The sequence below is a fragment of the Syngnathus scovelli genome, chromosome 3, assembly GCF_024217435.2.
Source record: "Syngnathus scovelli strain Florida chromosome 3, RoL_Ssco_1.2, whole genome shotgun sequence".
Lineage (NCBI taxonomy): Eukaryota > Metazoa > Chordata > Actinopteri > Syngnathiformes > Syngnathidae > Syngnathus > Syngnathus scovelli.
In genome coordinates, this window is record NC_090849.1 from 25340716 (window position 1) to 25353713 (window position 12998).

The 12998-nt window shown below is 53.5% G+C and overlaps 3 protein-coding genes across 6 annotated transcripts; 2 read left to right on the forward strand and 1 right to left on the reverse strand.

Annotated features, from left to right (window-relative positions):
• The first annotated feature begins 246 nt into the window (after positions 1 to 246).
• Positions 247 to 7001, forward strand: LOC125993814 (PR domain zinc finger protein 12). Of its 2 annotated transcripts, none has more exons than XM_049762742.2 (6): positions 247 to 2031; positions 2936 to 3001; positions 4442 to 4566; positions 4652 to 4807; positions 4914 to 5028; positions 5191 to 7001. In XM_049762742.2, exons 1-6 carry the CDS (start codon positions 1785 to 1787, stop codon positions 5637 to 5639), a joined length of 1158 nt encoding a protein of 385 aa, XP_049618699.1. In that variant the 5' UTR covers positions 247 to 1784; the 3' UTR covers positions 5640 to 7001. The 2 variants fall into 2 exon arrangements, with proteins under 2 accessions (XP_049618699.1, XP_049618701.1); XM_049762744.2 differs by having other exon boundaries at positions 247 to 590.
• Positions 7002 to 7373: 372 nt separating this feature from the next.
• On the forward strand, positions 7374 to 10661 carry LOC125993794 (transcription termination factor 1). The gene is made up of 11 exons (XM_049762695.2): positions 7374 to 7601; positions 7866 to 8443; positions 8547 to 8671; positions 8760 to 8945; positions 9029 to 9104; positions 9178 to 9302; positions 9374 to 9569; positions 9690 to 9776; positions 9861 to 9926; positions 10027 to 10112; positions 10186 to 10661. The coding sequence occupies exons 2-11, from the start codon at positions 7914 to 7916 to the stop codon at positions 10449 to 10451; spliced, it is 1743 nt and encodes a 580-aa protein (XP_049618652.1). The 5' UTR covers positions 7374 to 7601; positions 7866 to 7913; the 3' UTR covers positions 10452 to 10661.
• A 139-nt stretch (positions 10662 to 10800) lies between these two features.
• On the reverse strand, positions 10801 to 12918 carry endog (endonuclease G). Of its 3 annotated transcripts, XM_049762752.2 has the most exons (7): positions 12726 to 12918; positions 12144 to 12337; positions 11928 to 12069; positions 11738 to 11847; positions 11564 to 11645; positions 11186 to 11362; positions 10801 to 11073 (listed from the first exon to the last, which is right to left on the reverse strand). In XM_049762752.2, the coding sequence occupies exons 1-7, from the start codon at positions 12882 to 12884 to the stop codon at positions 10882 to 10884; spliced, it is 1056 nt and encodes a 351-aa protein (XP_049618709.1). In that variant the 5' UTR covers positions 12885 to 12918; the 3' UTR covers positions 10801 to 10881. The 3 variants fall into 3 exon arrangements, with proteins under 3 accessions (XP_049618709.1, XP_049618708.1, XP_049618711.1); XM_049762751.2 differs by having other exon boundaries at positions 10801 to 11362; XM_049762754.2 differs by lacking the exon at positions 11186 to 11362 and having other exon boundaries at positions 12726 to 12916.
• Positions 12919 to 12998: the final 80 nt, after the last annotated feature.

The window sequence follows — 12998 nt, forward strand, 5'->3', positions numbered from 1 at the left end:
CATGTGCCCAGTGGGGATCTGACCTGATGTCAACTGACCATCGCAAAGACCTCAAACCTCAGTGTTTGTTGTGATCTTGAATTGACATCAGAATGCCCACTGGGTGCGCAAGTATGCTTGTAACGGCGTCGTGTTTGCGCAAACACACGCACGCGCGCGATGATGCCCCAGTGTCCCGTCCAAATCAAATGCTGCCGATTAGAATTTCGGCTGTGTGTGTGTGTGTGTGGGGGGGGGGGGGGGGTGTTGCCGAGCGAGGCGGTGAAGTCAGTCGCCTCTGCGGTTGAAATGATCTGGCTCCGCTCTCCTGGGCAGCTTTTAACGGTGAGTGCGCGCGCGCGCGTTAAGTACAGCAAAGTGCTCTGTAAGTACAGTTGAACTTGATGTGCGTGCGATGAATATTTCATAAGTTGTGAACGTGTCTGTCCTCATGAAATGTCCGTCTGTCTCCGCCCCAGGAAGTTACGTGACCTGCGATCTCACACGCATGGGGCCCATCTGTCCGTCCGTCCCTCTGTCCATCCGTCATCCCAAAACGATTCGGGCTGAAGACGTCATCAGAGGACGAGGCGTCTCATCCAATCGGCGCAGTGAGTGGCGCACGCGTGCGCCCTATACTCCCGATTAAAGTTAAAGTCCCAATGATCATCGTCACACACACATCTGGGTGTGGTGAAATGTGTCCTCTGCATTTAACCCATCCCCATTTGTCCACGTACCGGCACAGAATTTATTCACCCTCTTTGACGTCATCACTAGCGCATTGGGAAATTCGGTCTTTTCATTTTCATCGGAGCGCACGTGATATTCTTGCTTGGTTCAGAGTCTCTCTCTCTCTCACACACACACACACGTGTGAGTCCTGCGTCCACTCGAAGTTTCATGTTGACTAAACGAGGATCGACTTGACTCGTGTTGCGCGGCGCATGCGCAGAACCCGCAGCCAGCTCAGTTCACTCCAGCCCTCTTCTGACTTTTCAAGAAGATTCCGGCCACATGGATGTCTGCAAGATTGCCACCATTTATCGCCTTGAATTTTGCCTCGTTAGGCCTTAGATTCCCATCTTTTTTCCTCGATTGCGCATAAATGGCAAGAAAGGGAACAGTCGCCATCTTCATGGGGGTTCTTCCTAATTGGATTACCCACCTGTCATTCTCGCTGCTGCTCCCTTTCTCCTCCTCCTCCTCCTGCGCCTCCTCCTCCTCCTCCTCGTCATAAGCGTGATCCTTTTCCACTTGACTCCTACATGGTCATTTCCAACACCCCCATTAGGCTACATCATTGCCACGCTATTTCACACATAATTCTTCCAATTCCACACACAGGCACTTACTTTGGTATATACACCACGCACGCATACAAATACAGACAATGAAACACACCACACCCTTTTAGACACGCACACGCACGCAGACACACACACACACACACACGCACATTGAGATACACTCACAAGTGTGTGTATACACATTTATAGACACGTATACATTGAAACACCGCCCTCCTTTCAGACACACGCATACACACATACACACGCACATTGTTCCCTCCCCCTCCTGCCAGTCACTCGTGAACGCGCGCGCACACGTATAAAAAGGTAGCGCGCGTCTGGGTCGCGCTTCATTTGCTTCTTTTCATCTTCAACTTGTTGACTTTGCAACTCGCCAAAACAAGCGCAAATCGTTGTTCTTTTTATTTTTTTCGCTGGGGTGCCAGCAAGGGAGGTCGAGGGTGTTTTTGCATCGAATTTCTATTTGACCTCTCTCCCGCCTCGTTACCCGCCATGGGCTCGTCACTTCCCGCCTACTCGCCGGGGCCGGGGCTGGGGCCAGGGCGCAAGTTTTGTCTGCCCAGGCCTCCCGCTGGCGCGCCGCTGTCGGAAGTGATCACGTCGGACGTGGTGCACAGCTTCCTGTACGGGCGATGGAGGCGCGTGCACGGCGAGCAGCAGTTGACGCACGAGGCCGCCGCAGGCGCGAGCCCCAAAACCGCCTTCACCGCCGAGGTGCTGGCGCAGTCCTTCTCCGGAGGTCGGTCGATCGCAAATCACCTTCCTGATCATTTTCCTTTCGTTCATGGCAGGCAATTTAGGGAACGTTGTGTTATATTTCAGGAGATGGATGAAAAACTAAAAAAAAAAAAACATTCGTTCGTTGAGCATCTTTTGGAAAAGGGTTTCCCATTTCAAATGAAGTAGAAATGTAAATGTTGCAAATTTGGAATTTAGTGTTATCAGTGAGAGACGAAGATTGGTTTTTGTTTGGATCTGTTTTTGAGGATGAAGATAGATAGAATACCAATGTTGTTTATGGTAAATAAAAATGTCCCTGAATTTTCCAAATGTTTTCATTTATCTTGAAACGTTGAAATGAACATTTAAGATTCCAAATGAACACGCGAAGACAGAAAGGTATCATTGTTATGACTATTATTATTCATTTAATTATTATATAATATTTATCTCATTAAAAACATCAATTATTACTATTATTATTAATGAATATATTCGTAAATGTTTGCCCACAGAAACATATTTCGTGTATTTGTTGAAAGACTCGAAAGTCGTTCATTCATGAATGCAGATCAAAATATTGTCCATGGTCATTAATTCCATTTCGCTTGAGTTGAAGATCAAGTCAGAAGTCTTGGGTTTGTTCAGATTTTTTTTTCAAAGACACAATTTTTTTCTTTTCTTTTTGTAAGGCCAAAAACTGTTGGAGTCATGATTGCTGGGCCGCCCGCGCTAACATTTTTTGTGTGTGTGTGAAATTCGTTTGATTATTTTCCATACTTCATTCCTTTCGATGCGAGTGACTTTTCCGTTCCGATGTTTTTTTATTATTATTATTATTTGAAACGTGCCATTAGAAAGCCAAATAGTTTTACTGAAAATGTGTGTGTGCGCGCGCGCGCGCGCGTGTGTGTGTCCCACAGAGGTTCAGAAGTTGTCCAGTTTGGTTCTTCCCAGCGAGGTGGTCATTGCGCAAAGCTCTGTCCCAGGTAAGGGTGACGCATGCACTGCAAACCTTCCTTAATTCGCTCATCTGCCGACTCGATGTACGTTGAGGGGGAAAGCAGTTAACGTTTTGATGCGGTCAAGTGACGTTCATTCTTTTTCGTCTTGTTCCCCCTCAAAGTATCCAAATGAAACTGCGTGTTTGTTTCACATGTCCCCCGATTTTTTTGATTGTTTGTGGTTTTGTCTTTTTTTGCCATATCCTGTCGTGTCGTTCTGTGTGTGTGTGTGTGCGTGTGTGTGTGTGTGTGTGTGTGTGTGTGTGTGTGTGTGTGTGTGTGTGTGTGTGTGTGTGTGTGTGTGTGTGTGTGTGTGGTGAAATTCGACACAGGACCGTGCATGTTCCTGCACTGATGAACTTGTTGAGGCCCAGTCGTGTTAATGGATTTGGCGCTCTGCATGAGAGGCAGCCGGCCCGGCTCAAATGAGTTCGAAACTCTAGATTAGATTTCCGAACCCTTTCGGAACTCAACGGCATGCAGCAAATCGGCCGTAGCAAAAGTTGTAAACCAAAATGTAAAATGCAACCGTGCTAAAAAAGAACAAAGTTTGATCTTCGAAAGATGAAACGAGGCTGACCGAGCGGAGCGCATACCGGACCGGAACGCCATGACCCAAATGAGCAAAGAAAAAAACAACAGACCTTGAATAAAATGAAGCGTGGATTTGACTCGATTAGTTTATTTCGGCAAGTACATAATCAACAGTGATTCCAATTTCATTTTACATTGTGACTTGACGGAAAGGGAGGGAGAGAGGGAGGCGGGTTGAAGCAATTTTGCTGATCTCGACCCGTCCCGATTTCAACCATGGATTAACAATGCCAGACGCACAAGTACTCAGAGAATATTAAAAATGATTTATTCTGATATGTATAATATAATTGACATTATGTTTAAAAAATGGAGTAAGTGTAGCAGATTTGTTTCGTTCAATAATAATCTCATTTTTTCAGTTGCATCTACTTGAAATATTAATTGTTAAATCAGTGTTGCATGTATGCAGCAGCAGCAGCAGCAGCAGCCTGCCATTGGTGTATGAATGTGTGTGTGTGAATGGGCGAATGTGAGGCCTTGGAAAGCGCTTTGGGCACCAAGCGTGGTGGAATTTTTTTATTTTTTTTGAACGGCTCAATTTTTTGGAGCGGTTTGAATTTAGGATTACTAATACAGCGAAAATTTGAATTAAATCAACTCCATTTTATATTTGATGGCACTCCCTGTATTTAAGTGTACTATCTGCTTAAAATCAATGTAAATGAAATGCCGCACCGCGTGCACTATGCCGCCGCCATGCATTTTCAAAAGAGCATTTTTGGATGGCATTTGTTTTCATGTGCCTTTAAGACGTTCGCGAGCTCGTCGTCTCGTTGGCAGGCATTTACAGTTTGAGTTGTGCTTGTGGGTGTGTGCGCGCGCGTGCAGGAGAAGGTCTGGGAATCTTCTCCAAAACTTGGATCAAGGCAGGTACCGAGATGGGTCCGTTTACGGGGCGCCTGGTTTCTCCGCAACACGTCGACTTTTACAAGAACAACAACCTCATGTGGGAGGTACGCACGCACGCACGCACGCACGCACGCAAGCTCTTTTCCAGCTACAAACGCATGCACAAATCGCCTCTCGTCTGGATTGTAGGTGTTCAACGGCGACGGCGGCGTGCGTTTCTTCGTGGACGCCAGTCAGGAGGAGCAACGCAGCTGGATGACGTACATCAAATGCGCTCGCAACGAGCACGAGCAGAACCTGGAGGTGGTGCAGTTGGGAAGCGCCATCTTCTACAAAGCGCTGCAGGTAAGTGAGCGCGTGGCCGGCCTCATTGGCACCCGGCGCAACCCAGGCTCGCCGTCCCCGTCAGTGTAACGTCACCCGCTCGCTTCCGCGCGCTCCCGCTCCCCAGACCATCCCGCCAGACCAAGAGCTGCTCGTTTGGTACGGAAATTCCCACAACACCTTCCTGGGGATTCCTGGAATTCCAGGAGGCGACGACGAGCAAGCAAAGAAAAGCAAGAGCGGTAAGTAAGTTAGCATTAGCAGCCTAGCGGCCGGCCGAGGCCAGCGTAGCGGACTCAATTGCAATAGATAGAACTGCGGGCCAGCCAGCCATGTCACTAGCATGCATGCATGCATGCATGCATGCGTGCATACATGCATGCACGCCTTTTCTTCTCGTTTAGACGAGTCGCACGGCTGCGAAGTCTCCACGTCGGGCTCGGGGGGTCTGGGCCGCATGCGCTGCGTCATTTGCCACCGCGGCTTCAACTCTCGCAGCAACCTGCGCTCGCACATGCGCATCCACACCCTGGACAAGCCCTTCGTGTGCCGCTTCTGCAACCGCCGCTTCAGCCAGTCGTCCACGCTGCGTAACCACGTGCGCCTGCACACGGGCGAGCGGCCGTACAAGTGCCACGTGTGCCAGTCGGCCTACTCGCAGCTGGCCGGTCTGCGCGCCCATCAGAAGAGCGCCAGGCACCGCCCGGCCACCGGAGCCGGGGTCACCGGCAGTGGTGCCGGAGCCGCCGCCGCCGCCGCCGGACGGGCGCTGCTGATGGTGCGCGACCAGCGCTCGCCTCCTCCGCATTCTGCTTCCTTGGTCCACCACATTCCCGCCGCTATGGTGCTCTAGACCAGACGGCAAGGCGCGAGTTGCTCACCTTAAAGTAAAGGCAGTGAGTTAGCTTTTGCAGCGTTAGTGTAAGTGTAGCAGCGCCTACGATGAATACTCTGGATGTTAGCCTAGCATGCTAATGTTTTTTTTCAATGTTTTTCCCCGCCACGGTGCTTGAGACGAGATTGTGGCTGGCACCAAAGTGTTGCCATGAAGCTGCCATTCGCAACTAAAAGACTCACAATGGAACCATGGTGTAACCTCAAGAATCAAAACGGAATTGATTCCTAAATGAACGAATACTTGACCTGACACCTCAAATTGAGAGAGAGAGCCAGACTTCACCCTGCTGATGCATGACTGCACTGCGACTTACAGCAGCAACCGCGTGTTGAAATACGCCGACGACACGACTCTGGTGGCTCTCATCACCGAGGGCGACGAGACTCGATACAGGTCGGAGGTCGACCTTCTGGCCACGTGGTGCAGGGACAACAACCTCCTGCTGAACGTCAACAAGAGCAAGGAGATTGTTGTTGACTTCCGGAAGGGTCACACCCAACACCTGCCGCTGACCATCGACGGTGCTGTGGTAGAGGGAGTGAGCGGCACCAGATTCCTGGGGGTGCACATCAGTGAGGACCTCTCCTGGACCACCAACACCGCATCACTGGCAAAGAAAGCTCAGCGCCGCCTGTACTTCCTGCGGAAACTCAGGCGAGCAAGTGCTCCTCCGGCCATCATGACCTCATTCTGCCACAATGGTGGCACCATTGAGAGCGTCCTCTCCAGTGGTATCGCCGTGTGGGGTGGTAGCTGCACTGAATACAACATGAAGGCCCTGCAGCGCATAGTGAACACAGCTGCCAAGATTATTGGTGCTTCGCTCCCCTCACTGAAGGACATTTACACCTCCCATCTCACCCGCGAGGCGACCACGATTGTGTGTGATGTGAGTCACCCCGCTCACTCTTTGTGTGATCTTCTGCCCTCTGGGAAGAGGTACAGGAGCCTGCGCTCCCGCACCACCAGATTCACCAACAGTGTCATACTCCAGGCTGTTAGGATCCTGAACTCTCTCCCCCCTCTACCCTCGGCTGCGTAACGTCCTGTACTTTTGCGCTATATTCTGACTGTCTGCTGTATGCGCACTTGCTCCATTTTTGCTCCTCTTATTTATTATGTTATTTGTTTATTTATTATTTATTCATCGCTCTTATTCATTCATTGTTTGTGCCTTCTTCTTTTTACTTTTTGTGTTGTTTACTTGTGTGTATATTGTGCACTATGTCTTGTCACCGTGGGATAGTGGGAAACGTAATTTCGATCTCTGTGTGTCTTGACGTGAAGAAATTGACAATAAAGCAGACTTTGACTTTTGACTTTTTTTTTTAAAAAAAAAACAACAACTGTAATACCGTAAGATGCAACGAAAAACAAATGAGTACTTCCATGGTCCACTTTTTCCATTTTCAGTTTGTTCATGTCCGTCCGTCCAGCGTCCGTCCAGCGTCCGTCCAGCGTCCGTCCAGCGTCCGTCCAGCGTCCGTCCAGCGTCCGTCCAGCGTCCGTCCAGCGTCCGTCCAGCGTCCGTCCAGCGTCCGTCCAGCGTCCGTCCAGCGTCCGTCCAGCGTCCGTCCGTGCCTTCTCCTCCCTAGCTTAAGCGCGGCCTTGCCCCGACAAATATGGCGTCTGCGTTGACGTAGCTTTGCGACGCGGATGGATGACGCGAGAGGGTTCTGCATACCGGAAGCAGTCGACCCGAGACTCGGAAGGAAGCACAAAGTCGCCGACCGCGAGCCGCGAGTGTTGTTCCCCGCTGCACACGTGTTCGCTTACGAAAAACGTGGAAGGAATTGTTTACTTTTTCCCCCTCCAGCATCGTCACGCATCAAACTTGAGCTTTTTCAACGTGACAGCAAACAATTTGACGTCGGAGTTTGCTCTTCGAGTTACTTTCGTCAGTCGAGGCAACTTCAGGTAGCCAAGTGCATTTCCTGCGCACTTCATTTTCACATTTCACGTTAGTCACAAGTTAATGTTCAAACGTCGAGGGAGACTCGTCTCACCGGAACAATCAATCAGTCTATCAATCAGTCAGTTCATTTTGATCTTTTAGTCGTTAAACGTGGCTTTGGTGGTGTTTTTCTTTTGCTTTTTTATGGTGGAGCTTCTATTGTGTGACAAGAATTGTGAGCCCGGACCAGATGACTTGAACTCATGAGTGAATTTCTTCTTCTACAGAGGAAGAAGACGACGACAACAGAATTGTTCTCCTTGTTTAGCTGATCAATGGAGGCAGCGTTGGGCTCATGTGGCTCGCCGCCGTCGTTTCCAGTCGGCCGCCGCTCGCCGGTGCCCAGCCTCGTCCATGTCCCTACGCCCGAGATGAAGAGGAAGAAGAAAAAAAGTACACAAGAGGACCACGGCCTTCTTCCGGCTCACAAACGCACAAAGAAGAGGAAAGAGACGGGAGAAGGAAGAGACCAAGAGGACGGGATTCCTGCCGCCGCAAAGCCGAGGAAGAAAAAGCGAGACAAACGAGACCCGGTCGCTGCGGCTGTGGAGAAGGCAGAAGCAGAACTAGAGGACCAAAAAGATGACGACGGCGTCTTTCCCGCCGAGGCGCTCGCCCGCAAAGCCAAGAAACGAAGAAAGGAGAAAATCAGAGAAGCGGACAATGACGACGACCGTGTTCCTCCTGCCGACGTGCGCAAAAAGAAGCGCAAGAGAGCAGAAGAAAGCCTCCTTGTCGCTGACGGCGAGACGGAGGAGAGCGTTGCCGTGGCCGCCGACGGACACCAGCTTGACCGAGCTGACAGGTGAGTGGAGCGGGCGCGCTAAAACAAAGGCCGGATGGACTCCTGACGTGACCTGGCAAATATCACAGGAGGCCGGCCGGCCGGCCGCGTGCGTGTCTTGCAGCTTGGACTCCCGTTTGGTGGCTGAGTTGGAAGAGTTTGTTCCCAACGTGAGGAAGAGAGCCGAGTCCGAGATCAAGACCCTTCTGCGTCACGACCTGGAGCGCTTCCGAGTCTTCAGAGAGCAAGGTCGCCCGCCGTGCGGAAAGAACCTCTTTCCGGAAGATCCCCGGGTTCCTCAACAATGTTGCACCTCAAGCCCGATCTCTCCGCGCAGGCCTGCGCGTGCGTTGGGGCCGCTTCACGCACGAGGAGAATGTGCGCATCCGAGAAAACGTGGCGCGCTTCCTGGCGGTGACGGGCATCGCCTCCGCCGACCAGCTTCTCTTCCCGCATCGCTACGAGGAGCTGCGGGCCGACATCAAGAGGCTGAAAAAGCAACATGGCTTCTTGGAGGCCATCGGTGAGATGAATGGGAGGCGCCTGAACGTCTGCCTGTCCGCCCGCCCGCCGTAACCCACTGCCCGCTGTCGTCGTGTCTTGCAGCCGAGGGAATCCCCAGACCGTGCAAGCAGGTGGTGACCCGGGCCGTCAAGCTGGACGACATGAACCACATGGGAGAGTGAGAGCTGCCGCCGCCGCCGTCGACACACAAAGCGCTGCCGAGGCACGCTAACCTTGCCGTGGCCTTTGAGGTTCACCGAGGAGGAGCTGGATCGTCTGGTCAAGTTGCACACGCTCCACGGCAACGACTGGAGCACCATCGCCAGGAAGATGGGCCGCAGCAAATTCGCCTTGCAGAAGCGCTTCGTCAGCATCGGTGGGTTGGTTCTCTTTTATCGGCCCCCGCTCACTCGTTCGCTCGCCCGGCAAACGCTTTGTCTGGCTCAGCGACGGGCCGAGGCCTGTGGACGTCGGAGGAGGAGAACAGGCTGGAGGAGGTGGTCAAGGCTCACCTGGAGGCGCTGGTTCAAGGAGCCGCCGGAGACGCCCGTTTGACGCTGCGTCAGCTTTGCGCGCGTTTGCCCTGGACGGAGATCAGCCAGCACGTGCGCACCCGATGCTGGACCCAGTGTCGCGTCAAGTGGTCAGTGCGCATGAACAGCGCCGGTGCCACCCGCTGCCTTTCTCGACCGACCGCATGTCTCCGTGCGGCTTGGAGGCTTTTGGAGAAAGAAAAGCCAACCGGTTCCGTCTTGCCTTTCAGGTTCTGTATCCTGCAGGCCCGGCTGTCGCAGAAGAACCCTAGGAAACCCCCGGAGGGACTGAGGACCAGGCTCCACCTGATCAACACGTACGTACGTACGTACGGTCGAGCGATCGATTGACGGACGGCAAGGCTGACCGCTCCCGACTCGTTTGTGTCCCTGGACTGCAGGCTGTACGCTTTGAACATCGAGGACGCTTGCGACATTGATTGGGATACGGTTTCCAGCATCCTGGGGTGAGTTGCGAGTCGCGGCGACAGCTTCTGTCGCCTCAGCGCGGCGACAGATTCTGACGCCTCGGCGACAGATTCTGACGCCTCGGCGCTGCGCTTTCAGCGGCGTGACTCCGCTCTGCGTTCAGAAGCTTTTCCGAAGCCTCAAAGTCCGCAACGTTCCCGACTGGTCTCGGCTCTCCTACGGAGGTGGGTGCGGTTGGCGGCGGCCTCTTCCTGCCACTTTGCGCCCACTTTTGGTGACCCTCTGGCCGCCCCGCAGAGATCATCGACTTCCTGCAGGAGCACGTGACGCCGCGTCTGGAGGAGCGGCTCCGGCGCTACGACAAATGGCGGCAGGAGGACGAGGCGGAGCGCCTGGCGACCCTCGACGACTCGTACTCTCTGTCAGACATCTTCGTGGACGGAGAAGACGGCCATTTGCTGGAAGTGGATAACACTCGGCCGAGCAGAGGCCGATCCAAGTGCAGGAGGGAGTGGCCCGAAGCGCAGCCCACGCTTGAGCCCGCGGCGACGCCGCAGCCCTGATCGTCCCGAGCGGGTCGCTGACTCCCTTGCATCTGCTGCTCGTCCCCTCCCATTGCAAAATGCTGACATTGGAATTGGCTCAGACAGTGTGTTCCTGCGTCACCTCTCCTGGCTTTCCGTGAGCTAGTCGCGCTCGCTCTGTGTTTCATTGGCGGTCGGCCATTGTTGCCGCCGCCGTGCTCTCTGAATACAGCTATTTTTCAAAGCAAACCTCTTTCTCAGCTGTTCAGCCCGCCGAGACTGGCCGGCTGCCGCCCACGAAATGAACACACGGTTGTCGGATGACAAAAACAACAGTGTGCAAACACACTGCTTGGCGCTACCAAAACACCTGAGGAGGAGACAAACAAACGTTTTTTTGCCTTGCTTTTATTTTTGCACAGTTGGCCACGCCACGGACAAAACTCCCGCCGTGACTTTGTCGCTCGGGCTACTTGGCGGCAATGGTGCCGCTGGCCCGCACGATGTTAGGGACAAACAGGAGGCCTGACGCCCTCTCAATGGTTTCTATGGGAACCAGGAAGCGCTCCAGAGGCATCTTCTGGTCCACAGCCTCGTTGGGAAGGACGTATGAGCGCAGTTCCACGCCCTCCTGAGCGCCGCCGCGCTCCAAGATCAACACCTGGGATGGCGACACACACGTGACATGAGAATTGAAGACTACGCAAAGGAGAGACATGTCCCTGCGGCCGCCATGTTGAATGTGTCGTAACAGCCTTGACAAAATGTCCTGCCTCATCATTAGGATGTGAGCATTGGCCGCCATCTTTATGGAATGACCAAAATAAGAAAAGACGCCAATGAGCACTTGAAACGCCCTCAAAGTCCTCCGCAACGAAAACATTGCTGACAGATGGATGAGCACCCTGGTGTCCAATTGTGTTGCGAACGATTGCAAACGCAGCACGAGCCTGCAAAAAAAAAAAAAGGGTCTCGTTATCGCAGTTGAGTGTCATAATCTAGGTTTGGTGTCTACTGCCCCCTGGTGGTCGAGGGACCCACACCGGAAGTAACAGCAGACCAATTATTTGGGTTGGTCCTATGGCCTCTTCAGACAATTCAATATGGCGTGTGCGCAGCAGACCTTCCTTTTGGATCGGACGCTGGCTGACCTTAAAGAAGTGCGTCGGCACGGCGACGTGGTTCCGACCCACAACTTGGTAGCGCACGTATAGTTTGCCGTCAGCTTCCTGCCTGCACAACGGGTGAGCGCAGCGGCGCCTTGAGTTTCCTTGTCGACCGCAGTCGTTACTTGGCGAGCCACCGTGACGAGAGGTCGCGCTCACCTGGGCAGATAGAGTGGGCCGGTGCACACGTAGACGTTGGCGTAACGTTTGGTCAGCGAGCGACACAGCTTCTCCAGGTTGTTCCACGCGTTCTGGTTCAAGTGGGGGTTCTGCACACGCACGTGCGTGTGAGTGAGTGAGTGAGCAGCACAAAGGCGCAAGTGAGGAAAGCGCGCGCACGGGCGGGCACCTGGGGGGCCACGTTGCTCAGGTAGAAGGTGTCGTCCATGGCCTTTTGGCTCCACTTGTGATTAGCCGCCGCTGCCATGTGACCTCTGTCGAGGCCGCTCCCCTTGTAGTCGGCGTTGGTGGCGCGGTGGTAGAAGTGGACACTGCGGCCACGCACGCACGCTGACGCTTATGCACCAATGTCAGAGCGGCACGCACGAGCGCCGGGCCCACCCACCTGTCGTCCTCCTTGAAGTCGCAGCACGCCCTGTCCGCTGCCCCGCCGAGCGTGTCGCCGCTGAGCCGCTCAATGACCCACGCGGGCGTCCGGGTGCGCGGGTCGTACGAGCTCACGTAGGATTCTCTCGTGCGGATGTTGGATAGCGAGGGGAAACCGTATTTCATGACGGCGCCCCCCGAAGACCTGCTCAACTGCAACAATTAAGACACTTTTTAGTTCCGATTCGCCAATTGTTTTTGAGCGAGTAGCGTAAGTGGGCGGGCGTTTTGACGGCGAAGCGCTGCCTCCACGAGTGGAAATGCAATCGACACCAAAAAGTGTCTCAAAACAGTGTGGATGAGTTGTTCAATCGGCCACACCGAGGAGCCTTGCGTTTTGTATTGCAGTTCGACATCTTGGTGCTAAAGAGCTAATTGCGCCCGCTCCTTCGGTCTCCGACAGCGCCAGAAAAAGTGCTTTCGTTTGATGGGGAAACACTGACAAATTGGTTCCAAATTGGTCCGTATTTCAAAACTAGACGTCTTAGCATGTGCTTCATCAATGTCAAACAGGAGAACGTGAGCAACTCTCTTCACGCACCGTCAATTCGGAGGCGGCGTGGACACTCGGTACCGGACCCAGCGGAAAGACCGGCTGCAGACCCTCCTCGCCACCCGAAGGCCTCCACAGGTGGCCCGCCGAGGCGCCGACGGCCGCTCCGAACGACAAGGTTGCTAAGGTCCGCCGCCATTTACGCATCGCGCCGGTCGCGCTCTAATGACGTCGCGGGCGGGCGGGCGTGCGCTGGTGATCTCGAACAAGCTGCTTTGTGCCGGAGCGATGGACGATTGCCAACTTTTCCTTCAATCAACT